This window comes from Oncorhynchus nerka, linkage group LG16 (genome assembly GCF_034236695.1).
Source record: "Oncorhynchus nerka isolate Pitt River linkage group LG16, Oner_Uvic_2.0, whole genome shotgun sequence".
Taxonomy (NCBI): Eukaryota; Metazoa; Chordata; class Actinopteri; order Salmoniformes; family Salmonidae; genus Oncorhynchus; species Oncorhynchus nerka.
Window position 1 is genome coordinate 10,664,269 of NC_088411.1, and position 23,799 is coordinate 10,688,067.

The 23,799-nt window shown below is 43.4% G+C and overlaps 1 protein-coding gene across 1 annotated transcript in view; it reads left to right on the forward strand.

The window, feature by feature from the left end:
* frmpd2 (FERM and PDZ domain containing 2) overlaps positions 1–7,939 on the forward strand; it is a 49,601-nt gene extending 41,662 nt beyond the window's left edge. The window contains exons 23-28 of the mRNA XM_029684576.2: positions 627–828; positions 1,064–1,281; positions 1,503–1,569; positions 4,948–5,118; positions 5,198–5,337; positions 7,442–7,939. Of these exons, the coding sequence (XP_029540436.2) occupies positions 627–828; positions 1,064–1,281; positions 1,503–1,569; positions 4,948–4,985 (525 nt within the window). The 3' untranslated portion in view covers positions 4,986–5,118; positions 5,198–5,337; positions 7,442–7,939. The remainder of the gene's footprint in view (positions 1–626; positions 829–1,063; positions 1,282–1,502; positions 1,570–4,947; positions 5,119–5,197; positions 5,338–7,441) is intronic.
* The last annotated feature ends 15,860 nt before the right edge of the window (positions 7,940–23,799 follow it).

The following is a 23,799-nucleotide window of genomic DNA, read 5'->3' on the forward strand; positions in this document are numbered from 1 at the left end:
ATTGTCCTCCTCATGAGGTCGCTAGGTGTTGGGTTAAGGTCTCTACAAGGTCAAGCATTAAGCATTTATGACAGCCCGTCCCAACGGGGGCTTATGTCGAAAAAATCATAAATGTTTTTTTTTTTTTTTACAGATTACAAAAAAAATCAGGCTCCAAAATGGTGTATCATACACTGTGATTGGAAGAAGCATGTGAAAATGATGCTGCTTTAAACATTTATAAACTTGTTTTCCCACTTAGGAGACAAGTAGGAGAGAATGACATTGAAAGATTTTGTTGAGTGCTTGAGAGCTCTTCTTTGTTTACACCCTTTCAGCATCGTTCACACCCTCTTAAGCCATAGACCCACCCATCTATTTAAGAATTCACATTTAAATGCATAGCAAGCAGTCAGCATGGTCAACCGCTCCATTATCTCAGCCAATCATGGCTAGCCAGGAAGGATCCTGTCTTTATCCCTGTATAGCTCAGTGCTTTCTCCTTGGCTAAACTAGGCTCATAATTTAACATTTGTATTCATATGTATGGACCACACACAAGTTTTAAAGTCACATGATAGTTCATCAGCCCCCGTTGGGCTGGCGTATCACATTGTTTGTCTTCATTTAACCCTTTCCTGTCCTAGGTGGTGACCATGGTCTTGGAGAGGGAGAACCTGACCCTGCCCAGGGTGTCTCCGAGCCCAGACACAGGGCGCAGTCTCCTGGGGCGCAGCCTGTCGCCCCGGAGTGCCCACCTGGACATCACCCAGATGAGGAATAACAGCTGCCCCGCCATCATCACCCCCTTCTTCGTCAGGCCCAAGGACTACAGTTTTGTGTCTGACAGTAAGGGAAATATCATTGACAAGGAAGCTTAAGTGTAAGGGGAACACTGGCGCTTCGAGGGATTGCCCTCCGAAGCAAGGTTATCATTGTCCATGAGTTTACACTGGGTGATGTTGCATGATTTCTAATCCGTCCCTTAGAGCAGGTTTTTCACAAACTCAGTCCTGGATCCACCGTCCAAGCCTCCAAGATGAACTCAAGACACACTTCAATCCCTAACCCCTCCACCCTACAGATAACACTCTGGAGGTGACCTTGAAGAAGAGCCAGAATGGCTTGGGCTTCAGCTTCCTGGTCCCTGAGCTCAACCCCTCAAAAGGAGACTCAGGCAGTAGTCTTGTCCGGATCAAGAAGCTTTTCCCTGGCCAGCCAGCGGAGGAGAGTGGGCGGATCCAGGAGGGTGACGTCATCCTGGCAGTCAATGGAGAACCGCTGAAGGGATTGTCCTACCAGGTAAATATTGACGTAGACCGATGTGACGTAATACGACTGTACAATTGTAGCTACAACTGTGAGTTAGAATACTGTATATGGGGGGTGGGTGGGTTTGTGTTAATCTGAGCATAGGAAGACCGATAATTGTGACAATTTAGTGTAGATCTTATCTTTCCCATAATGACTTAATTGCCTGGCTGTAGATGACAGAAAGTGACTGTTCTCTCTATGGCCTGTAGAGGGTGGTAATGCTGCTGAGAGGCTCTCCTCCTGAAGTCCGGTTGTCTCTGTGCCGTCCTGCTCCAGGTAAATACACATCTGGACAGGGCAGATAACGTAATCCAATTAAAATGTTTACGCAATTTTTTTGCATTTATGAGAACATTTTATCTTTCACACTAAAAAGTCCAATACAGTTTTTACCACAATATCAAATCATTTCTGGGTAACAATTTAGTACCTTACTGTGACTGTTTTTAATTAAAATGGTCAAAAACAAACAAAAATAGATATTTTTTTTGCAAAAAGCTCATTCTCAAGCAAGAATTCTTTGTGATTGGTCCTAAACGTTTACAAAACCCCACCCATGCAAAACAAGCTGAAATGTCAGGCTGTCTTTGCAAACCGCTCTTACCTTAAATGGGTATTGTCATCATTTTCACAATTTCACAGTATTATTCCAATGTGGGAGTATACAGGCAACTGACAAAATAAAGGAGACACCAACATGAAATGTCTTAATAGGACATTGGGCCACCATGAGCCAACACAGCATCAATGCACCTTGGCATCGAATCTAAAAGTGTCTGGAACTCTACTGGAAGGACGTGACAACATTCCATCATTTGGTGTTTTGTTGATGGTGTTGGAAAACGCTGTCTCAGGCACCGCTCCAGAATCTCCCATAAGTGTTCAATTGGGTTTAGATCTGGTGATTAAAGACGGCCATGCTCATCATACTATTCGGTGACTACTTGTGCCGTGTGGATGGGAGCATTGTCATCCTATGGGGGGTTTAGCCAGGGTAGCCAAAATAATGGCAAAAATAATGGTCTGCTCAGCATTTTTATATACTGAACAAAAATATAAACGCAACATGCAAGATTTTCAAGGATTTTACTGAGTTACAGTTCATAGAAGGAAATCAGTCAGTTGAAATAAATTCATTAGGCCTTAATCTATGGATTTCACATGACTGGGCATCGGCACAGCCATGGGTGGGCCTTGGAGGGCATAGGCCAACCCACTTGGGAGCCAGGGCCACCCACAGCCAATCAGAATAAGTTTTTTTCCCACAAAAGGGCTTTATTACAGACAGAAATACTCCACAGCCCTCCACTCTCCTCATACGATCCTGCAAGTGAAAAATAAAAATGGAGGTCCTGGACTGGCGTGGTAACATGTGGTCTGTGGTTGTGAGGCTGGTTGGATGTACTGCCAAATTCTCTATAAACGACGTTGGAGGCGGCTTGGGCATTCCTGCAGTCAGCATGCCAATTGCACGCTCCCTCTAAACTTGATACATCTGTGGCATTGTGTTGTGTGACAAAACTGGACATTTTAGAGTGGCCTTTTGTTGTCCCCAGCACAAGGTGCACCTGTGTAATGATCATGCTGTTTAATCAACTTCTTGATATGCCACACCTGTCAGGTGAATAGAGGATCTTGACAAAGGACAAATGTTCACTAACAGGGATATGCATACATTTGTGCATACAATTTGAGAGAAATAAGCTTTTTGTGTTTCTGGAACATTTCTGGGATCTTTTATTTCAGCTCATGAAAAATGGGACTAACGCTTTACATGTTGTGTTTATATTTCTGTTCAGTATACACGATCCTAAGCGTGATGGGATGTTAATTGCTTAATTAACTCAGGAACCACACCTGTCTGGAACCACCTGCTTTCAATAAACTTATTCCAAAAAGTTATTGTTTCCATTATGTTGTCAGGAACCTGTATACAGTGCCTTCAGAAAGTATTCAGACCCCTTGACTTTTTACACGTTTGATTACGTTACAGCCTTGTTCTAAAATGGATTCAACAAAAATGAATCCTCTGCGATCTACCCACAATACCCAATACAGGTTTTTAGAAATGTTTGCAAATGTTTTAAATGTAAAAAACAGATACCTTTTTCAAATAAGTATTCAAAACATTTTCTATGAGACTCGAAATTGAGCTCAGGTGTTTATTATGCTTTAAAACATTTCTACAACTTGCTTGGAGTCCACCTGTGGTAAATTCAATATATTGGATATTATTCTGAAAGGCACACACATGTCTATATAAGGTCCCACAGTTGACAGTGCATGTCAGAGCCAAAACCAAGCCATGAGGTTGAAGGGATTTTCCGTAGAGCTCCGAGACAGGATTGTGTCGAGGCAAAGATCTGGGGAAGGGTACCAAAACATTTTTGCAGCATTGAATATCCCCAAGAACACAGTGGCCTCCATCATTATAAAATGGAGAAGTTTGAAACCACCAAGACTCTTCCTAGAGCTGGCCACCCAGCCAAACTGAGCAAACGGGGAGAAGGGCCCTGGTCAGGGAGATGACCAAGAACCCGATGGTCACTCTGACAGAGATCTAGAGTGCCTTTGTGGAAATGGGAGAACCTTCCAGAAGGACATCCATCTCTGCAGGAATCCACCAATCACCCCTTTATGGTAGAGTGGCCAGACGGAAGCCACTCCTCAATAAAAGGCACATGACAGCCCGCTTGGAGTTTGCCAAAAGGCACCTAAAGGACTCTCAGACCATGAGAAACAAGATTCTCTGGTCTGATGAAACTTAGATAGAACTCTTTGGCCTGAATGTCAAGTTTCATGTCTGGAGGAAACCTGGCACCATCACTACGGTGAAGAAGGGTGGTTGCAGCATCATGCTGTGGGAATGTTTTTCAGCGGCAGGGACTGGGAGACTTGTCAGGATCGAGACAAAGATGAACGGCACAAAGTACAAAGATATCCTTGATGAAAACCTGCTCCAGAGCGCTCTGGACCTCAGACTGGGGTGAAGGTTCACCTTCCAACAGGACAACAACCCTAAGCATACAGCCAAGACAACGCAGGAGTGGCTTCTGGACACATCTCTGAATGTACTTGAGTGGCCGACCCAGAGCCCGGACTTGAACCTGATCGAACATCTCTGGAGAAACTTGAAAATAGCTGTGCAACAGCGCTCCCAATCCAACCTGACAGAGCTTGAGAGGACCTGCAGAGAAGAATGGGAGAAACTCCTCAAATACAGGTGTGCCAAGCTTGTAGCATCATACCCAAGAAGACTCGATGCTGTAATCGCTGCCAAAGGTGCTTCAACAAAGTACTGAGTAAAGGGTCTGAATACTTATGTAAATGTGATATTTATATGTTTTTTTATAAATTAGCAAGAAGTTCTAAACCTGATTTTGCTTTTTCATTATGTGGTTTTGGGTGAAGATTGAGGGGGGGAAAAACGATTTAATCAAATTTGGAATAAGACTGTAACGTAACAAAATGTGGAAAAATTCAAGGGGTCTGAATACTTCCCGAAGGTATTGTATACTGTAAAACACTGTAAAACCCTGTTTATGACCGCGCTGCCTCTTTCATAAAGTTGCCTTTTTATTCCTTGGCCATAATATCAAACTGCGTGTGTTTGTATTTTTCCTTCCTTTTCCTTCCATTTTGATCTCTTCCAAGGAATTCTGCCTCCCATTGAAACATTGCTTAGCACCTGAGTGATGTAACATCACAGTACGTGAGCACCAACGGATGTTCAGGAATATACTTCTTGAGAGACAGACAGGAGATGTTCAAGGAGCAGGACAAGTGGAGATCTGTCCAGAGGAAAGGGCAGGACAGGTGGAGACGGTCAGTACCAGCACTGCAAGATGTATCTCAAGATACCTCCAAAAAATTACCTGAATAATTGTGAAATTTGCATTTTCAGCATCACTGCATTCAATGAGTCAGAGGTGTTGCGTGAGTCCCCCGGCAGACAAGAACCAACTGTGTTAAGCAGGAGGCGCTGCTTAGGGCAACTCGTGAAGTGATGAATATGCTAAATGATGGAAATCTATTTTTATTTAGGTAAGTAGGAGTTAGTTCAAATCAAATGTCTTTTTTTTTTTTTTTACATGCGCCGAATACAACAGTGAAATGCTTACTTACAAGCCCTTAACCAATAATGCAGTTTTAAGAAAAAATAAGAAAATAAAAAAATCCCAAATAGTTAAAGAGCAACAGTAAAATAACAGTAGTGAAGGCAATATACAGGGGGTACCTGTGTATATATACAGTACCAGTCAAAAGTTTGGACACCTACTAATTCAAGGGTTTTTCTTTATTTTTACTATGCCCAAGCAAGTCTCTTCTTATTATTGGTGTTGTTTAGTAGTGGTTTCTTTGCAGCAATTCAACCATGAAGGCCTGATTCACTCAGTCTCCTCTGAACAGTTGATGTTAAGATGTGTCTGTTACTTGAACTCTGTGAAGCATTTATTTTGGCTGCAATCTGAGGTGCAGTTAACTCTAATGAACTTATCCTCTGCAGCAGAAGTTACTCTGGGTCTTCCTTTCCTATGGTGGTCCTCATGAGAGCCAGTTTCATCATAGCGCTTGATGGTTTTTGCACTTGAAGAAACGTTCAAAGTTCTTGAAATTGTCCGCATTGACTGACCTTCATGTCTTAAAGTAATGATGGACTGTCGTTTCTCTTTGCTTATTTGAGCTGCTCTTGCCATAATATGGACTTTGGTATTTTACCAAATACCACCCCTTCCTTGTCACAACACAACTGATTGGCTCAAAAGCATTGTAGCTTGTAAAAAGGCACACCTATTATTAGAAACGTGTTCCGGGTGACTACCTCATGAAGCTGGTTGAGAGAATGCCAAGAGTGTGCAAAGCTTGTCATCAAGGCAAAGGGTGGCTACTTTGAAGAATCTCAAATATAAAATATACTTTTATTTGTTTGGCACTTTTTTTTTGGTTACAACATGATTCCATGTGTCTTATTTCATAGTTTTGATGTCTTCACTATTATTCTACAATGTAGAAAATAGTAACATTAAAGAAAACCCCTTGAATGAGTAGGTGTGTCCAAACTTTTGACTGGTACTCTATATTCAGATCAAGTCAATGGCCTTTTCTCTTTTCCTAGATTATTTTGAGTACCAGGAGAGGCAAAACCCTTCCAGAAAAACCACATGTAGCTTCATGTTATCACATGTTCCTTTACTTGTTATCACATTAACTTCCCATAAGATGAAAATGAGTTTTTGGAACACTTCATGTGTTCACGTTAAATGAATGTGTTTTTTTCCGTAAGGGAAGATGTGGTTGGACTGGGGCAGTGGTGTTCTACATTGTTAACCACTGAAAACAAGGAGCGCTCTATTACACAAGATCAAGTAGATTGAAGGTCAGGGGAATTTATTAACCATGGCTTTGTGAACTGTATGGTTTTGCCTGATGCGGATTTGGTTTCAGTTTTGTGGTCAGTGGCACAGAAAGACAGACAGGATGTACCGCGTACAAAGAGAGAAAGGGTACACGGTTGAAGCGCTATGGTCACATAGGGAGGCCTGATAAAGAAAGAGTACGTAACCACAGTCCTGCTTTAAATAACACCTCAATGTTCTGTCCTGCACAGTTCAGTATATCCCCCTAATAGTGTTTGTGAGTGGAGATCAGGTGAAGTCCTGTACTTAGGGCAATACATCACATTCATTTAAGGTCAAACAGAACAGAGCTCTTACAGAGTGATGGGCAGTCTTTCTCTGCCTGGTAACATATGCACAGGGCTGCGGGACCTATACTGTTGCCCTCTTATACTGTCGCCCTCTTACAATTTAACATGATATATTAACAGTATAGAATATAGACTGTAGGATGATTTCATACAGAAGGCACCACAAATGCAGTGCATAATCAAAGAACAGGTAAGAAATGTACCTCTTATTTAACCCATGAAGCTATTGTCCACTGGGTGGCAGCATAGAGCTAAAAAAGAATCCCCTTCCACAGTCGCTGTCCCTATATCACCCCTCCTGTGCCTCAAAGCCAGGTTGGTTGGAGAAAGTCTTCTAAATATTTCTCACTAAGAAGTAGTTTTGCCTATACGTGATGGTTCGGGGATACTTGATATCAAATATAGAGTTTTGGTTTGTGATCTTTGCCTCTCTCTTCACAGACGGAGCTACCGAATGTAATCTGGTGCAAAGGGATGACGCCCCCGGGAAGCACATGAAAACATCTGTCATAAACTTTACATCTGACTGATGATACATGAATCGTTTAATGAACTCCTACCTTCTGTTTAGTCATAAACCTACTGTAGGATCACACTGATTCTGACATGGGGCCTTATACTCACACTACATGATGGGAAGGCTACTCAGTGACATCACCCTAAATTAGTAGCAACTAGCATGTGTAGCATGTGGAGGTTTTGCTGTGACACAAGCAGAATGAACACACCTGTCAAAGAGGCAAGAAATAGTGACATTTGATTCTGTTCTTTTTTCTGAATTCTACAGTCTTAAACTCTTCTGAATATCATCAGTGGTCTTGCCTTTGTGAGTGTGTGTTTTGTGAATGTGTGTTTTCGTAACTGGAGAACCCCCAAGTTAACCCACCGGGAGATACAGTGGCTTGCAAAAGTATTTTGGGGCGGGTTAGTATCATTTGATTTACACAACACAACTTTGAAGATGCAAAATATTTTATATTGTGAAAAAAACAAGAAATATGACCAAAAAAGCTGAACTTGAGCGTGCATAACTATTCACTCCCCCCACAATACTTTATACAGCCACCTTTTGCTGCAATTACAGCTGCAAGTCTCTTAGGGAATGTCTCTATAAGCTTGGGACATCTAGCACTGGGATTTTTGCCCATTCTTCAAGGCAGCAATCTTTAAGTCATACCACAGATTCTCAATTGGATTGAGGTCTGGGCTTTGACTAGGCCACTCCAATACATTTAAATGTTTCCCCTTAAACCACTTGAGTGTTGCTTTAGCAGTATGCTTAGGGTCATTGTCCTGCTGGAAGGTGAACCTCCGTCCCAGTCTCAAATCTCTGGGAGACTGAAACAGGTTTCCCTCAAGCATTTCCCTGTATTTAGCGCCATCCATCATTCCTTCAATTCTGACCAGTTTTTCAGTCCCTGCTGATGAAAAACATCACCACAGCATGATGCTGCCACCACCATGCTTTACTGTGGGGATTGTGTTCTCGGGGTGATGAGAGGTGTTAGACATAACATTTTCCTTGATGGCCAAAAAGCTCAATTTTAGTCTCATCTGACCAGAGAACCTTTTTCCATATGTTTGGAGAGTCTCCCACTTTTGGCGAACACCAAACGCGTTTGCTTATTTTTTCTTTAGCCATGGCTTTTTTTCTGGCCACTCTTCCGTAAAGCCCAGGTCTGTGGAGTGTACAGCTTAAAGTGGTCCTATGGACAGATACTCCAATCTCCGCTGTGGAGCTTCGCAGCTCCTTCAGGGTTATCTTTGTTCTCTTTGTTGCCTCTTTGATTAATGCCCTCCTTGCCAGGTCCCTGAGTTTCGGTGGGCGGCCCTCCTTCGCATGTTTGTTGTGGTGCCATATTCTTTCGATTTTTGAATAATGGATTTAATGGTGCTCTGTGGGATGTTCAAAGTTTCTGATATTTTTTATAACCCAACCCTGATCTGTACTTCTCCACAACCTGTTTGGAGAGCTCCTTGGTCTTCATGATGCCGCTTGCTTGGTGGTGCACCTTGCTTTGTGGTGTTGCAGACTCTGGGGCCTTTCAAAACAGTGTGTATATATACTGAGATCATGTGACATGTCATGTGACACTTAGATTGCACACAGGTGGACTTTATTTAACTAATTATGTGACTTCTGATTGGTTGCAACAGATCTTATTTAGGGGATTCATAGCAAAGGGATACATATGCACGCATCACTTTACCATTTTAGATTTTTTTGAAACAAGTTATTTTTTAAATTCCTCTTTACCAATTTGGACCATTTTGTGTATGTCCATTACATGAAATCCAAATGAAAATCAATTTAAATTACAGGTTGTAATGCAACAAAATAGGAAAAACGCCAAGGGGGATGAATACTTTTGCAAGGCACTGTACATGAATGTGTTTAACATCTACAAAGGTGTGTTTGGAAATACAGTGTCTTCAAGATTATGTATGATGTTCTTCACCACCAGTCAGCCTTCAGACTGGCTTTGACCTCCAGAGTAGAATGAACGGTGTGTACCCCCCCCCGATACAAGCCAGAGGGTCATCCTCTTTTGGGGGTCTGGATACGGGTGGAGATGAACTCCTCTCCCCCCAACCAGGAACCCTTCACCTCCCCTCGTAAATAAGGGTTCCTGTATTTCAGGTGAAACCCGCCATGGGTTGATCCATCTGGTTCCCATTTGGACTCGTGTTCCCTTGCAAATGATCCCAAATGTTTCTAATTACAACGGCCCAATGGCGGCACGCAGGCCTGCTCGACAGTGTGCCCGCTGTTCTCTCTCGTAAACAATATAACTGTCCCGGTGTAGTCGTGTTACACTCCTCGATCAGGTCACTGGTTCTCCGTGATGTCTGACTGTCAGTGGAGTGGACACTCGTTTCTCCCCCCCCCCCTTCTCTACATCTCATTTTCTCCCTCTTTCACACTGGGACACTGATGTTCTCCTCCACTCTTTTGACGGACATTGAGCCAGAGCAGAGGAGAAGGCAATCAGTGAGTTTTTGGGGTGTTCTCTGTGGTTAGATGAATCCTCCGCACTGTCCTCCATTCAGGCTTCATCATCCACAGCCACTGACAGTGAAAGGCTATTTAATAATGAGGTCATAAAAAAAAGCTAGAGGATTCCAAGGTGGTTTGGTGAATTGAAGTGGTAAAGTCATTTGGGACAGGGTTCTGAACGTGACTCTCACCAAGATCATGGAATTCAGAATCTCCTACTCTGTCTATTTCCCGTGGTGGCTCAGGAGTTCTATCCAGGCTAAAGTTGCAGACCTGAGTTTTTAAAGTAACTGTGCATGCAGTAGAAATCTCACTTTTAAAGTTAATATTCTGTTAACTCATACCCAAATAACGTTGACTCATCCTATCCTTGTTTTTGTGGCCAAAAGCATACATTGAAGAAAGAAAAAAAAAACTTTAAAAACCCCCAACTCAAACTTTTAGCTCAAACAGAACGTTTAAAAAAATGCTTGCTATTTCCTCATAGAGGATGATGTCATCCTGAGGAGGATGAGCTGGCCAGTCAGTGGTCTACTCGCATTCATATTTTTTAACGACCGGTATACGCCCACACCATTTTGTTGGTAGGATACACTCACACCATTCCAATACAGATAAGTTGCTTTTTTAGCATACTTATACTTTTTTTGGAAGGAAAACAATTTCACTCACATTGTAATTCACTATAGGTCGTATTTCATAAAAATCTGGAAACACTGGACAGTTACTTAAATACCGTTTATCCGCAACAGGTGTATAAATAGCAGCAGTCATGACAGAGTGTGCCAACCTTGCTGCTCCTCCAGAAAAGCAGAGACAAAAAACATGGACATGGTGTTGCAGTCTGGCAGCTCTGAAACCTTCTCCCTCTATATTATGAGAGATTGCGAAAGATTCACTTTTTCCATAGCTCTGACGCACAGTCCAGCCATCCCGCCACCCATCCATGATTGCATGTGTTCCGCTTGAGTCTTTTGATGTGCTTCTCACTCCCAATTAAAGTGGCTGTGCTAATGTGTTAAGTGGCGTGCCACGATTTAAAGGTAGACTCTATTATTTTTGAGAGGACTTCAAATTCATCACCTTCGGATGCCCGACCGGCATGGAAAAAGCCACCCGTCAGAGAATGTGAGTGAGAAATCAATCACAAATGTGGAGTTATTATTCGAGTGGGAAAGGAAATCCTAATTGCGATTATATCCTGACCAGGTACTTGATACTGACAATCAAAACAGTGCTAATTGTACATTATGAGAGTTAGCCCGGCCAACTCATAACGTTTCTGAAGCCTTCCAGCTTTGAGGGCGTCAGAAAAGTACAAAAAAGAGAAAGATATATCAGAGGGGCTGTCAAAGAATGTTTAAAACGGACCAGTGGAAGTGTGTAAAATTCAATGGCGTTGTGGCTGAATAGGCGGGAGAGGAAAAAAGGGCGGGAGAAAGCTATACAAATGGGCGTAGTATACAAAGTTAACATGTTGACATTGTTCTCCGTGTGAGGTCCCTCTAGTGACAGCCCAGTAACACACAGGAGAGCTATTCAATACGGCCTATAACAAAAATCCACATCATACGTCTCTCCACTTTAGGAAACGAAAACAAAGTCAAGAAAAGCCTGGGTGTTTTGTGCAGGGCAGACCCTGTTTCTGTATTGTGTAGGTGGTTGGTCGGGGGATGGGGTGTGCTGCGGGGGAGAGAAGGAGGGTGACAGCTTTGAATGATCTTTTTGTGTTTTGCGCTGACTTCGGTGTTAAAGGCTTTGGCCCACAGAGGGGTTTCTTTTTTTTGTCAACTTGGCGATAAGATTTTCAGACGGGTTTTCAAGCCTATAGTTATAATTTACACAGTCCTTTCCTTCCCCCATAGAAAAATAATAGTAAAGGTCTTGGAATCTGTGAAATCTTTTGGATACTGTACACCTTGTTTTTCATTTTCACTCACCTCCTCTTCCTGAGGAGAAACATCTGCAGAATGGATCAAAGGGCCTCAGGGGATGGAGGTTATTCCCATCACACAGGAGGTGCTGGAGGTGAGGTCAAAACCCTGAAACACGGGCCTCAGTCAGGGCGAAAATGCTGCTGTTACCTGAAACACGGGTCTCAGTCAGGGTGAAAATGCTGCCGTTACCTGAAACACGGGCCTCAGTCAGGGTGAAAATGCTGCCGTTACCTGAAACACGGGCCTCAGTCAGGGCGAAAAGGCTGCCGTTACCTGAAACACGGGCCTCAGTCAGGGTGAAAATGCTGCCGTTACCTGAAACACGGGCCTCAGTCAGGGTGAAAATGCTGCCGTTACCTGAAACAGCCATTGTGGATATGGAGAAGTGGCTTGAAGTAGAAATGGACCTTTACCACAGATTCAAACCATTCCGTTATTAGGTCATTATATCTGACCCTGTATCAGTGGTTAGGGGCCAATTCTATCTTCTCCAGTGATGGGCACATCCTGGAAACCATCCTTCTAGTAACTCTAAACTCGACATAAGTGCACAATCAGTGTTTGGTTGGGCCTCTTTCTTTTCCTCTCCTGTGATTTATGCCATGCCTGTTTTCCACAGTCACAAGCATAGAGCTGCAATCAGATGTTAGGGTTGTGTTGACTCTCGCTGCGACGCAGGAAGCCAAGTACAGTAGAGCATTGCATGGGGACCTTAAAACACTGGGTAAATGGGGAGAACTCCCAGTTATATAAAACATGCTCCATTGCTACCATATGGTGTGTATCTTCACAGACCGGTCCAGGTTTATAGGAGAAAATGTGCAAAGGAAAATAATCAAGGTGGCTGTCATTTTACAGTATGTGGAGAGCGGTGGAGGCTGCTAAGGGGAGGATGGCTCATAATAACGGCCGGGATGGAGTGAATGGAATGGTATTAAACACATTCATTATTATGAGCCATCTTCCCCCTCTGCAGCCTCCACTGGGAGAGAGAAGACATAAATCATGTCAACTCAGTAGAGGATGCCATGTCACTATAATTTGGGTGATAAACACATGCACATACACGCACACCCTCCCAGGCAGGCCACAGCTGGTCAATTCCATCCACCATCCGCTGGTTCTGCTCCCTTCCACCTCATCCTCTAGGTTCTATACCATCTCTACAGGGTAGTATCACCCAGGGCCCTGGCAGACAAATGTGGACCTCCACACCCCGGGCCGTTAATATCAGCCTGCATGAAACGCAGCAAGACCACAGTGCTCCAGCACCACTTTTACAAGACCTTTCTCGATCTCTCTCTCGCCGTCTGCCACTCTCTCTGCCTCTCTGTCTCTGCCTCCTTTCCGTGTCAAAGAGAGCCGGAATGCAAACAAACAAAGTCAAATGAAATACATTGTTTTTCCTCCGATCAGAAACACGAGAGCCTCAGAGAAGCTCGGAGGAGAAGAGAGGCACGCACTGGAGGAATTTAACAACACCTCAGAGCTTCAGTCCGGGCCTCTTTTATTTGACTGTAAGATAATGACATTGAGCTCAAATAATCCTTTATATCCTTCCTCCAGTGCTCCCTCTCTCCTTCTCAAATGCTTCCCCCAGGACAAAAGCAGGGCATGCCAGAACTGTAAATTATAGCTCTGTGTCTGTCCATCTCTCCTCATAAACTTATATTTGTACCCATAAAGATTCATGCCGGTTTCCATTGGGGCTGTTTTTGGGTGGCAAATATCCTGGCCTTTATAAATCATGGGTCCCATCCATTTAATGGAACAGTGATGGATGAGAGCGGATGGGTGAGTATCAGACCGCTGTCTTGAGCTACAGAAGAGGAAGTGTGGCTAATCGGAGTTGACCTCCGTCCGGGGTCATATTGTCTCCACCTGGATGCAGCCATGGAGAAAGCCACAATGAGGACCACATCCTTTGGAGAGGAGACAGAGGATGTGAATAGATCACTGTCAACACGAGTCTAATCCACCAGATGTCAGCAGTGCATTCACACTCGCACTATATTTCAACGAAGCAAACCACTCAGCAACTGCTCACAACCAATCGATGTAGGCAGGCACAACATATTGCTGTAATGTCCTCTGGCGCTGTGTGATAGATGATTACTGTCTACAGTTAAGAGTTCACCCATGCACTTTTAGCATTCTTCTACTGTCCGTGGTGATGTGGAGTATTTGGCAGGATATTCGCAATGTAAATAGAGGAGGTCTCGTTAACGATGTGGGGCCATGGAGGCAGGACCTATGGGGCGTGTGCGTGTGTATGTTTGTTTGCTTTTTGACATTTCATTACAGCCAGCAATTTAAAATGCCTAGCTATGTGGTCTCTTCACTTACCATTTGATATTCTGAGCACAGACAAACGGAAACAAAGAATGTTCTCATTTTCACATTGTCTCAAGCCTTGATTTTCTGTTTTCATCCTACTTTTTTTGTTTAATCAAGTTTGTACTTCCATCATTACGATTTGGAGTCAATAAAACTTGTTTTCAACCACTCATCAAATTTATTGTGAACAAAACTATGGTTTTGGCAAGTCGTTTAGGACATCTACTTTGTGCATGACACAAGTAATTTTTCCAACAATTGTTTACAGACAGATTATTTCACTTATAATTCACTGGATCACAATTTCAGTGGGTCAGAAGTTTACATACACTAAGTTGACTGTGCCTTTAAACAGCTTGGAAAATACCAGAAAATGATGTCATGGCTTTAGAAGCTTCTGATAGGCTAATTGACATAATTTGAGTCAATTGGAGGTGTAAGCTGTAGATGTGTTTCAAGGCCTACCTTCAAACGCAGTGCCTCTTTGCTTGACATCATGGGGAAATCAAAAGAAATCAGCCAAGACCTCAGAAAGAAAAATGTAGACCTCCACAAGTCTGGTTCATCCTTGGGAGCAATTTCCAAATGCCTGAAGGTACCACATTTATCTTTAGCAACAATAGTACGCAAGTATAAACACCCTGGGACCACGCAGGCGTCATACCGCTCAGGAAGGAGACTCGTTCTGTCTCCTAGAGATGGATGTACTTTGGTGCGACAAGTGGAAATCAATCCCAGAACAACAGCAAAGGGTCTTGTGAAGAGCTGGAGGAAACGGGTACAAAAGTATCTCTATCCACAGTAAAACGAGTCCTATATCGACATAACCTGAAAGGCTGCTGCTTCAAAGCCGCCATAAAAAAAAGCCAGACTACGGTTTGCAACTGCACATGGGGACAAAGATTGTACTTTTAGGAGAAATCTCCTCTGGTCTGATGAAACAAAAATAGAACTGTTTGTCCATAATGACCATCCTTATGTTTGGAGGAAAAGGGGGAGGCTTGCAAGCCGAAGAACACCATCCCAACCGTGAAGCGGTTGCTTTGTTGCAGGAGGGACTGGTGCACTTCACAAAATAGATGGTATCATGACAGAGGGAAATTGTGTGGATATATATTGAAGCAACATCTCAAGACATCAGTCAGGAAGTTAAAGCTTGGTCGCAAATGGGTCTTCCAAAAGAACAATGACCCCAAGCATACTTCCAAAGTTGTGGCAAAATGGCTTAAGGACAACAAAGTCAAGGTATTGGAGTGACCATCACAAAGGCTATGCTATCTCAATGCTATCAAACATTTGTGGGCATAACTGAAAAAGCATGTGAGAGCAAGAAGGTCTACAAACCTGATTCCGTTTCACCAGCTCTGTCAGGAGGAATGGGCCAAAATTCACCCAACTTATTGTGGGAAGCTTGTGGAAGGCTACCCAAAACGTTTGACCCAAGTTAAACAATTTAAAAGCAATGCTACCAAATACTAATTGAGTGTATGTAAACTTCTGACCCACTGGGAATGTGATGAAAGAAATAAAAGCTTAAATAAATCATTCTCTCTACTGTTATTCTGACATTTAACATTCTTAAAATAAATTGGTGATCCTAACTGACCTAAGATTTTAACTTGGATTAAATGTCAGAAATTGTGAAAAACTGAGTTTAAATGTATTTGGCTAAGGTGTATGTAAACTTCCCGACTTCAACTGTATCTAGACTTGGCAAAAAAAAATATTGAAATCAAATATTTTTATGCGTTTCAACGTAAAGCAAATTTTAAGGATCCCAGTCCTGTGCTTTGCTTCAAGCTCCAACGGAGTTGACAGATTTATTTTCTACATGGTGGACATGTAGCACCGCCTATGCCTCCTCCACCTTAGAGCAGATGTACTGAAGGGACTTCAGTGTAGAAGTTCAGCGTTGTCGATTTCTTGGAGCATGCCTGTGATTTTCATAGCACGAGAGGGATGCATGTTCGGAATTCAAGGAAACAGACACAGAACCAGAATCCTTTTTATTTTCCACGGAGGAGGCTGTCAGAGGCTCTTGTACTTGGAGATGTGAAGCCATTTGTAGAAGTGGATTACTAACACCGGCTGCGTAATTGCAGTGAACTTGCGTAGCAGAACTGTGTCTGCCCTGGATCAAGAATTGGGTGACCATCCACTGAGAAGTCACATGGTTCTGGGCCTGTGCAGAATTGTTCTGGGCCTGTAGATTAACACATTAGAATAAACCTATATGTACAGAACTCCAGTGGTGAAAAGGGGACCCAATTTTCATACTTGAGTAAAAGTAAAGATACCTTTTAGAAAAGTGAAAGTCACCCAGTAAAATACTACTTGAATAAATGTCTAAAAATATTTGGTTTAACAAAATATACTTAAGTATCAAATGTAAAAAAATAATCGTAGAAATCATTTAAAATTCCTTATTTTAAGCAAACCAGACAGCACCATTTTCTTGTTTTATTTACAGATAGCCAGATCAGCAGCAGTAGGGATGACCAGGGATGTTCTCTTGAGTGTGTGAATTGGACCATTTTCCTGTCCCGCTAAGCATTCAAAATGTAACTAGTTCTTTTGGAGTAAAAAGCACAACATTTCTTTAGGAATGTAGTGAAGTAAGAGTAAAAGTTGTCCAAAATATAAATAGTGAAGTAAAGTACTGATACCCCAAAAAAATGACGTAAGTAGTACTTTCAAGTATTTTTACCTAAGTATTTTACACCACTGTGGAATTCTTAATGTGGCCAGACACCCTAGTTCTGTGCCTGTGCAGTGTGGTTCTGCGGCTGTGCAGTGTGGTTCTGCGCATTTGCAGTGTGTTTCTGTGGCTGTGCAGTGTAGTTCTGGGCCTGTGCAGTGTGATTCTGCGGCTGTGCAGTGTGATTCTGCGGCTGTGCAGTGTGATTCTGCGGCTGTGCAGTGTGGTTCTGGGCCTGTGCAGTGTGATTCTGGGGCTGTGCAGTGTGATTCTGCGGCTGTGCAGTGTGATTCTGGGCCTGTGCAGTGTGGTTCTGCGGCTGTGCAGTGTGGTTCTGCGGCTGTGCAGTGTGATTCTGCGGCTGTGCAGTGTGGTTCTGGGCCTGTGCAGTGTGATTCTGCGGCTGTGTAGTGTGATTCTGCGGCTGTGTAGTGTGATTCTGCGTCTGTGCAGCGTGATTCTGCGGCTGTGCAGTGTAGTTCTGGGCCTGTGCAGTGTGATTCTGCGGCTGTGTAGTGTGATTCTGCGGCTGTACAGCGTGGTTCTGCAGCTGTGCAGTGTGATTCTGCGGCTGTGCAGTGTAGTTCTGCGGCTGTGCAGTGTGATTCTGCGGCTGTGTAGTGTGATTCTGCGGCTGTGCAGCGTGGTTCTGCGGCTGTGCAGAGTAGTTCTGGGCCTGTGCAGAGTATGTATGTGTACCAGAGCTATCTCTTATCTTGCAGTGGTCATACGTTCTAACACTCAACACTAGTCAGAAGGGCCACATCCCTCTGCCTGGTTAACAGTTTTATTTGACCTTTTTTTAACTAGGCAAGTCAGTTAAGAACAAATTCTTATTTTCAATGATGGCCTAGGAACAGTGGGTTAACTGCCTTTTTCAGAACGACAGATTTTTATCATGTCAGCTCGGGGATTCGATTTTGCAACCTTTTGGTTACTAGTCCAACGCTCTAACCACCAGGCTACCCTACAGCCCCGAGATGGTGGAGATGGTTTAAATTCCATCGCCGTTTTTCAGGTGCGTATATAGTTTGTATATATTAGTTTCAACGAACAACGCCATTACCCCAATACGTTTGAAAGCAATGATTATTTTTTTTAAACATGAATTCAAATCCAGTGTCACTGTATATGAACCAGTAGATGGTGCTGGTGAGTCTTGTCTGCTGGGCGCACCATACAGTGCTGTACTGTACAGTCAATCTGCCTGAGACCAGGGAGCCTCATGCATTACCACAGCAGAAAGACAAACCATCAGATGCCATTAGTGGTTAACCATGGAGGGCCAAGGGTGCAGGGAGAACTGTCAAGATTGGATTCTATTTCTCAGTTTATCCCGGGGCTGGACACTGTGGTAGGAATTCACCCATTGTGTGCAATCACATATGGTAATTGTGCACCTGGAGATTATTTGACACTTTTTTTGCAACAGTTGTAGCTATATACTGCAGGCCTACTTGTGAAGCTCTTCCATGGGAAGGGTTCTGAGAGAATTTCGACGACCTACTCATTTGGAGAGAGTTGCAGCAGCAAAATATTTTGTTGATAAATAAGTACATGTCAATGTCATGTTTCTATCCAAAGATTGAGAGAAAGGTTTTTTTTTATTCCCGGAGCTCCAGTGGCTTCCAGAAGTCCAAGAACAACCCAAATAATAGCCTCAAGAGGAGAGAGTACTGAGAGACGGCCGTGTCTGTCCGTTTTACACTCGGAATCTTACTTACTGCAAAAAAAAATGTTCCTACTTTCAACAGCAAAGTGCTTGGCTTGAACACTCACAATTATTACCCACTCTCGCTGTCCTCTGAACTCCGTGTGAAGTTTCCGAAACTGCAAGCAGTAATAGAATAGTATATTTCCATGACTGCTCTTGTGACAACGACCGTGGAACTGGGGATATGAGGGTTACTCTTCCATTGGCCCAGTCTCTCTCTTCCATCTGCCATTACCTCACTGTAATAATAACACCATTATTCTCACTAACTAAGATTCCATCCTCGGGCTTTGATGACAGTTGCAGCTCCGCTTCACTTTCTAGGTGGTGTGTCCTTGCCAAGAGAAAAAGGCCTCTGGATATGTGGAGTCTGCTGACATTTCAGGAGAAATGTGTCAAGTCCTTTCTCGTGATGATGAATTCCGTGCCTTCTCCAGGTGCCCGTGTGGAGTTTCATCATCATTTCATTAATCAGACCTCAGACGAATTCATCCCCCCACCCCCCTCCCCTGTTGTGATGGCTCGGGTTATGATCTTTTGTTTCCACAGAAACAGCACCTCGAGGAGTATTTGGGCTTCCGTCTGTGACTGCTCCCAGACCCCTAACCAGTGAAGAGATTTCAAATGTGACCAATGGAAAATACATATTGATGTTGGTCAAAAAGGATAGGCCTTTATTGTCTTATAGGAAATCGAAGGAATTTACAGAGGCTTGTGGCTTCTCTCACTGGGAAAATGGTGGAGGAGAAGAGCGATTGAACAGATAAGACCTCGTCCAACCCAAAGGTCAACAGTGATGATCACATTATGATCCGAGGGGGTTTTACAAGTCATTTTGGGTTTACAGCATTCATGCTCCGTATTGTTGTCTGTTTGGCTGAACTCTTTGCAACATGGGTTTTGAATCATGGTTTTCATGGCCTCCGAGCAACGTTTTGGACACATCCAGCATGGAGAAGTTAAGGGGGTTGTGTGAGGAAGGAGAGAGAGTTGCAGCAAATGTCTTCATCCGTTCAGTCGAAACAGAATGAGAAATACACACTTCAACCCGACAATTTTGATGTAAGAGCCCCCGTTTTGCTCATGTGAAATGACTCAAAGAGAGGACGTTCCTAAAACACCATGTCCTTTATTGTTTGACTACACCTTCTTCCTATGGAGGAAGCCACAGCCATTCATTAGCTGGTGTGGCTAATCATTTATGGAATGGTATTTACACCTTCAATATGGGGCCATTAGCAACTGACTCGCGCAGGCGGCTCAGCAGGAGAGGACAGGGCTTTGTACGCTGTTGTTATCCAGGCAACACACACGCACACACTCTCCCTGAACATGGGTGGTCATGGGGCCACTACAGCCCTAACCAACACCCGGGTCCTTGGCACACCTCCCACAACACAGACACATCCCCCGCTGCTTGACAAAAACGGCTCCAAATGGTTTTTGTCTTCTGATTACATACTCCCATTCCACAAGCTGTGCTTTGGTGGCCTGGAAACAAAAGTCATATTGATGGAGGACATTTGTTAGGGTGTACTGTAGCATTCCTTATGAAGGGCGGCTTTATGCACAGCCAGTCCCATACAGCCATCTTTAAAGGCCCCAATGCCAACCACCCGCCCGCCCTAATGGCTGGCTCCCAAAACAGAAAAGGCTCAAAATATGAGAAACACTTCCATTTTTGACAGAAATATTGAATCCAAGTGGAAACTCCGCACTGAAGAATTTGGCCCACTGGATGTTGTTTCGGTGCGTTGACCAATCCCCATCCAGTAGTCATGGCCACCCTTATGGGTTAAGGGAGCTCCAACGTGACCATTTGCACTGTTGTTGCCAGTAGCTACAAAACCCTGTCCACTCTGGATTGACAACGTCCGTAAATCCTGACATATTATGCATTCTTCCATTGGTAGATAATACAGAAATGCCTCTACTATGTCGTATTGCGTTCAATTTTACATGGTTAGTGTTGGAGGAGCCAAAGTCAAAACAGTCTGATGAATGTCAAGCTAATAGAGGATGGGCGGGCCGGCTAATTTACTCTCAGAGCCAGGTTGAGACGCTACTGCAGTCTATAGCTCTGATAAAGATCACGACAGGTACAGAGATTGACCATAGTTAGGGCCCTGAGTTTGTCCTGGTCGGGTCATGCAGTTCAGAAAGAAAAAAACCTGGAGCCTAACTCTACTTCCATAGCTGTTGTGTTGGTGCTCAGCCATGCTTGAAGTGTTCCTGCAGCAAGCGAGGTCCACCGTTATAAGGATGATTTAACAGGGGATGAGGAGTCCGGTTACAGGGTCTTTATAGACAGACGAGTGGACAAATAATGTAGAGCGAGGAAGAGGTTGGTTTTAAAGGACAGCTGTGCAACTATACCCTGGAAGGCACTGAAAGATGTGCCGTAGGATGTCACCGTAACTTAGGGTCACAACACTATACTACCTTCACGTCCGCTAGTGTGTCCTCCTAACGAACTACAACAGTAGAGATTAAGATTCAATAGTAGATCATCTTGATTCGGTTCCAAAGCTGTCAAAAGAACTAACTAACTTTTTTTTACCACTACTTTCAGCTCTATAAAGTGTGAAAATGGCAGAATTACAAGTAAAGTAGAGGAAATTAGCATGCTTCCCTGTCGGAACAAGTTGTAAAAATGTCACCTCCGCTTTGCAATTGTTTAGTTAAAGGTTGTAAAATAAGAGCTTGGTGTCTTTGTGTGTCTTTGTGTCTTTGTGTGCGTGCGTGCGTGTGTGTGTGTGTGCGTGCGTGCGTGTTGGCTGCCTGAGGTCTTTAATCGAGGTAATATAAGACTTTAAAGCTTCAGGAACTTGGCTCTGCTACAGTATCTTAAGACTTGATACACATACTATTCAGTGGCTGACTTTCATCCCCATATCAGCAATAATACCTACTGTGCATACCTTAATACAACACCATTTTCTGAACTATTTTATTATATATATATATATTTTTTCAAAAGATGGACTCGAAGGAAGGAGTCAATTCCTTGTCAACCCTCAATAGGTACAGTTGTTTTGAGTCTGAAGTGTAACAGCATGACGTAGTCATTCAGGACAAATTCCTGCTCTTGCCTAGACAACTCCTCAGAGGGCGAGACGCGCCTTTGTCTGAGCAAAAGAGAGATCTCGCTGTCCAGACAACTGCACTATGCAGACGACAACAAACTCCACACTTACACTCACGTGCAGCACACAAGTACACAAATAAACACACTCATACATACACATGCAACTAGCACACACAAAGAGTACACACATACACTTAGAAAGAAAGGTGCTATCTACAACCCATAGGAGAACCCTTTGAAGAACCCTTTTTAGTTCCAGGTAGAACTTTTGGGGTTCCATGTAGAACTCTCTGTGGAAAGGGAGTTCTACTCTCCTATGGAACCCTTATTTATTTATTTTTTAACCCTTTTTTTTCCTAAGAGTGTAGAGCAATTCACAAAGTATGAAAATACTGTACATTGACCGCAGGTTGTTGTGGGTGCAGACTTGAATGCCATAAGTGATTATGATGAAATGTCTGCCCCCATGGCAACATTGGGTTTGACTCACTCCATCTTGCACACAGTAGCAGGTTGAGTGCACAGCAATTAAAACTTCGGTGTATGACCCGCAGCTTCAGGACACACACATCTATTTTTGCTAAATGTTTTGTTTATTTGCTTTGCCCACGGGGCTTATCCGTCTCAACAGCGCCTCTCAAAGTGTTTTTGTTTTTTCATGTGCAGTCAATTAAGGTTAATGTGATAGACATTAAGAGACATTAGAGTAAGGCAGCCCCCTGACAAAAACACTGATTGGCTACCAGAACACATCAAACAGGTGCTGGGACATGCAACCCCGGAGCAAGGCCCTGGGTTAGGAATTGTCAACGACGTCGGCAGAGTGCCTTTGAAAACGAAGATGTGAGGCAGGATATTGGCAAACGCTTCTGCAGACTTTGTTTGCGCGAGCCTGTCAAAAACACGGTCCAATATCTGTATGAAGACTTCCATATTTTGGGGGGCAGAACCTGTAAGTCTGTTTGTGCAGAATGGAGATAGGTGTTGTCATGGGAGAGGAGAAGATTCTGGAAGGGTTCCTAGAGTAATCTCGTTGGGGGTGGGGGGGGTATAGCTCTGACTCCTGTAGCTCGTTACGGTGGTCCAAGCTATGACAGCTCTGAGGCGCTGGATAAATGTGCCGCCGTAAGTGAATCCTCAGCAGGAGATTGACTAGTAATCTAAGTTTTTACCCCTCAAATGAATAACACTCAAAGTGGAGACCAAAATCCCACCAAGAGCTACACGCTACAAGACAGACAGTGACCATTGAAGGGAAAATCCCCCCTTCACATGGATTTGTGGGCCTTCAAAGCGAAACCTGCAGAGCTCTTCAAGCATATCCCCTGTACACGAATGAGCTCCAATTCAAACCAGAAAAGGGAATATACTGTTTTATTTGAATGAGCACTCCAACGTGGTCTCAGGGCAATTCGTGGTATTATGTACGTAAATCTGTGTCACTCCATTTAGTATGATATATTACGTTAGGTTACATTATGAATGGAACAGTGCTCGTACAATATCATACAAATTAGAGGACGTACAGTATCATACGTCTTACCCGGTTGTACAATAGCATACGAATTGGATGATGTAACTAACATACATCTTGGAGGACGTATAGTATTTCTCAAACACCAGGTTGCTTGTTGAGAAAGAAAGGAGATTTACGGGGAGAATTTACACTGGCGGTTAGGGGAACTAACGACAAAGGTCAGGATCATTTATGTAAAAGGTTAGGAGTACTAAAACAACAAAGGTCAGGTGAATTTACTATAGATGTCGGATCTTACTTCGATTACTCTTTCGCCGCAGAAAATGTTCTGCGCATCAGGAAATTCAAAATAGCCTTGTGATTTAGATACGTTCACTGAAAACCTGCAGTTCTGTTTCTCTCCAAGCTGGGGCAGTCGAGGCGTTCTGACTAGTGCCAGCTACTGAAATCATCCTCCCTCTCTCGCTCGCTCAAATGCTATATAACCAGACAGAACACAAATACATGTACTACTGCTACTGTGGGCCTATATGTCCTATTACTACAATGT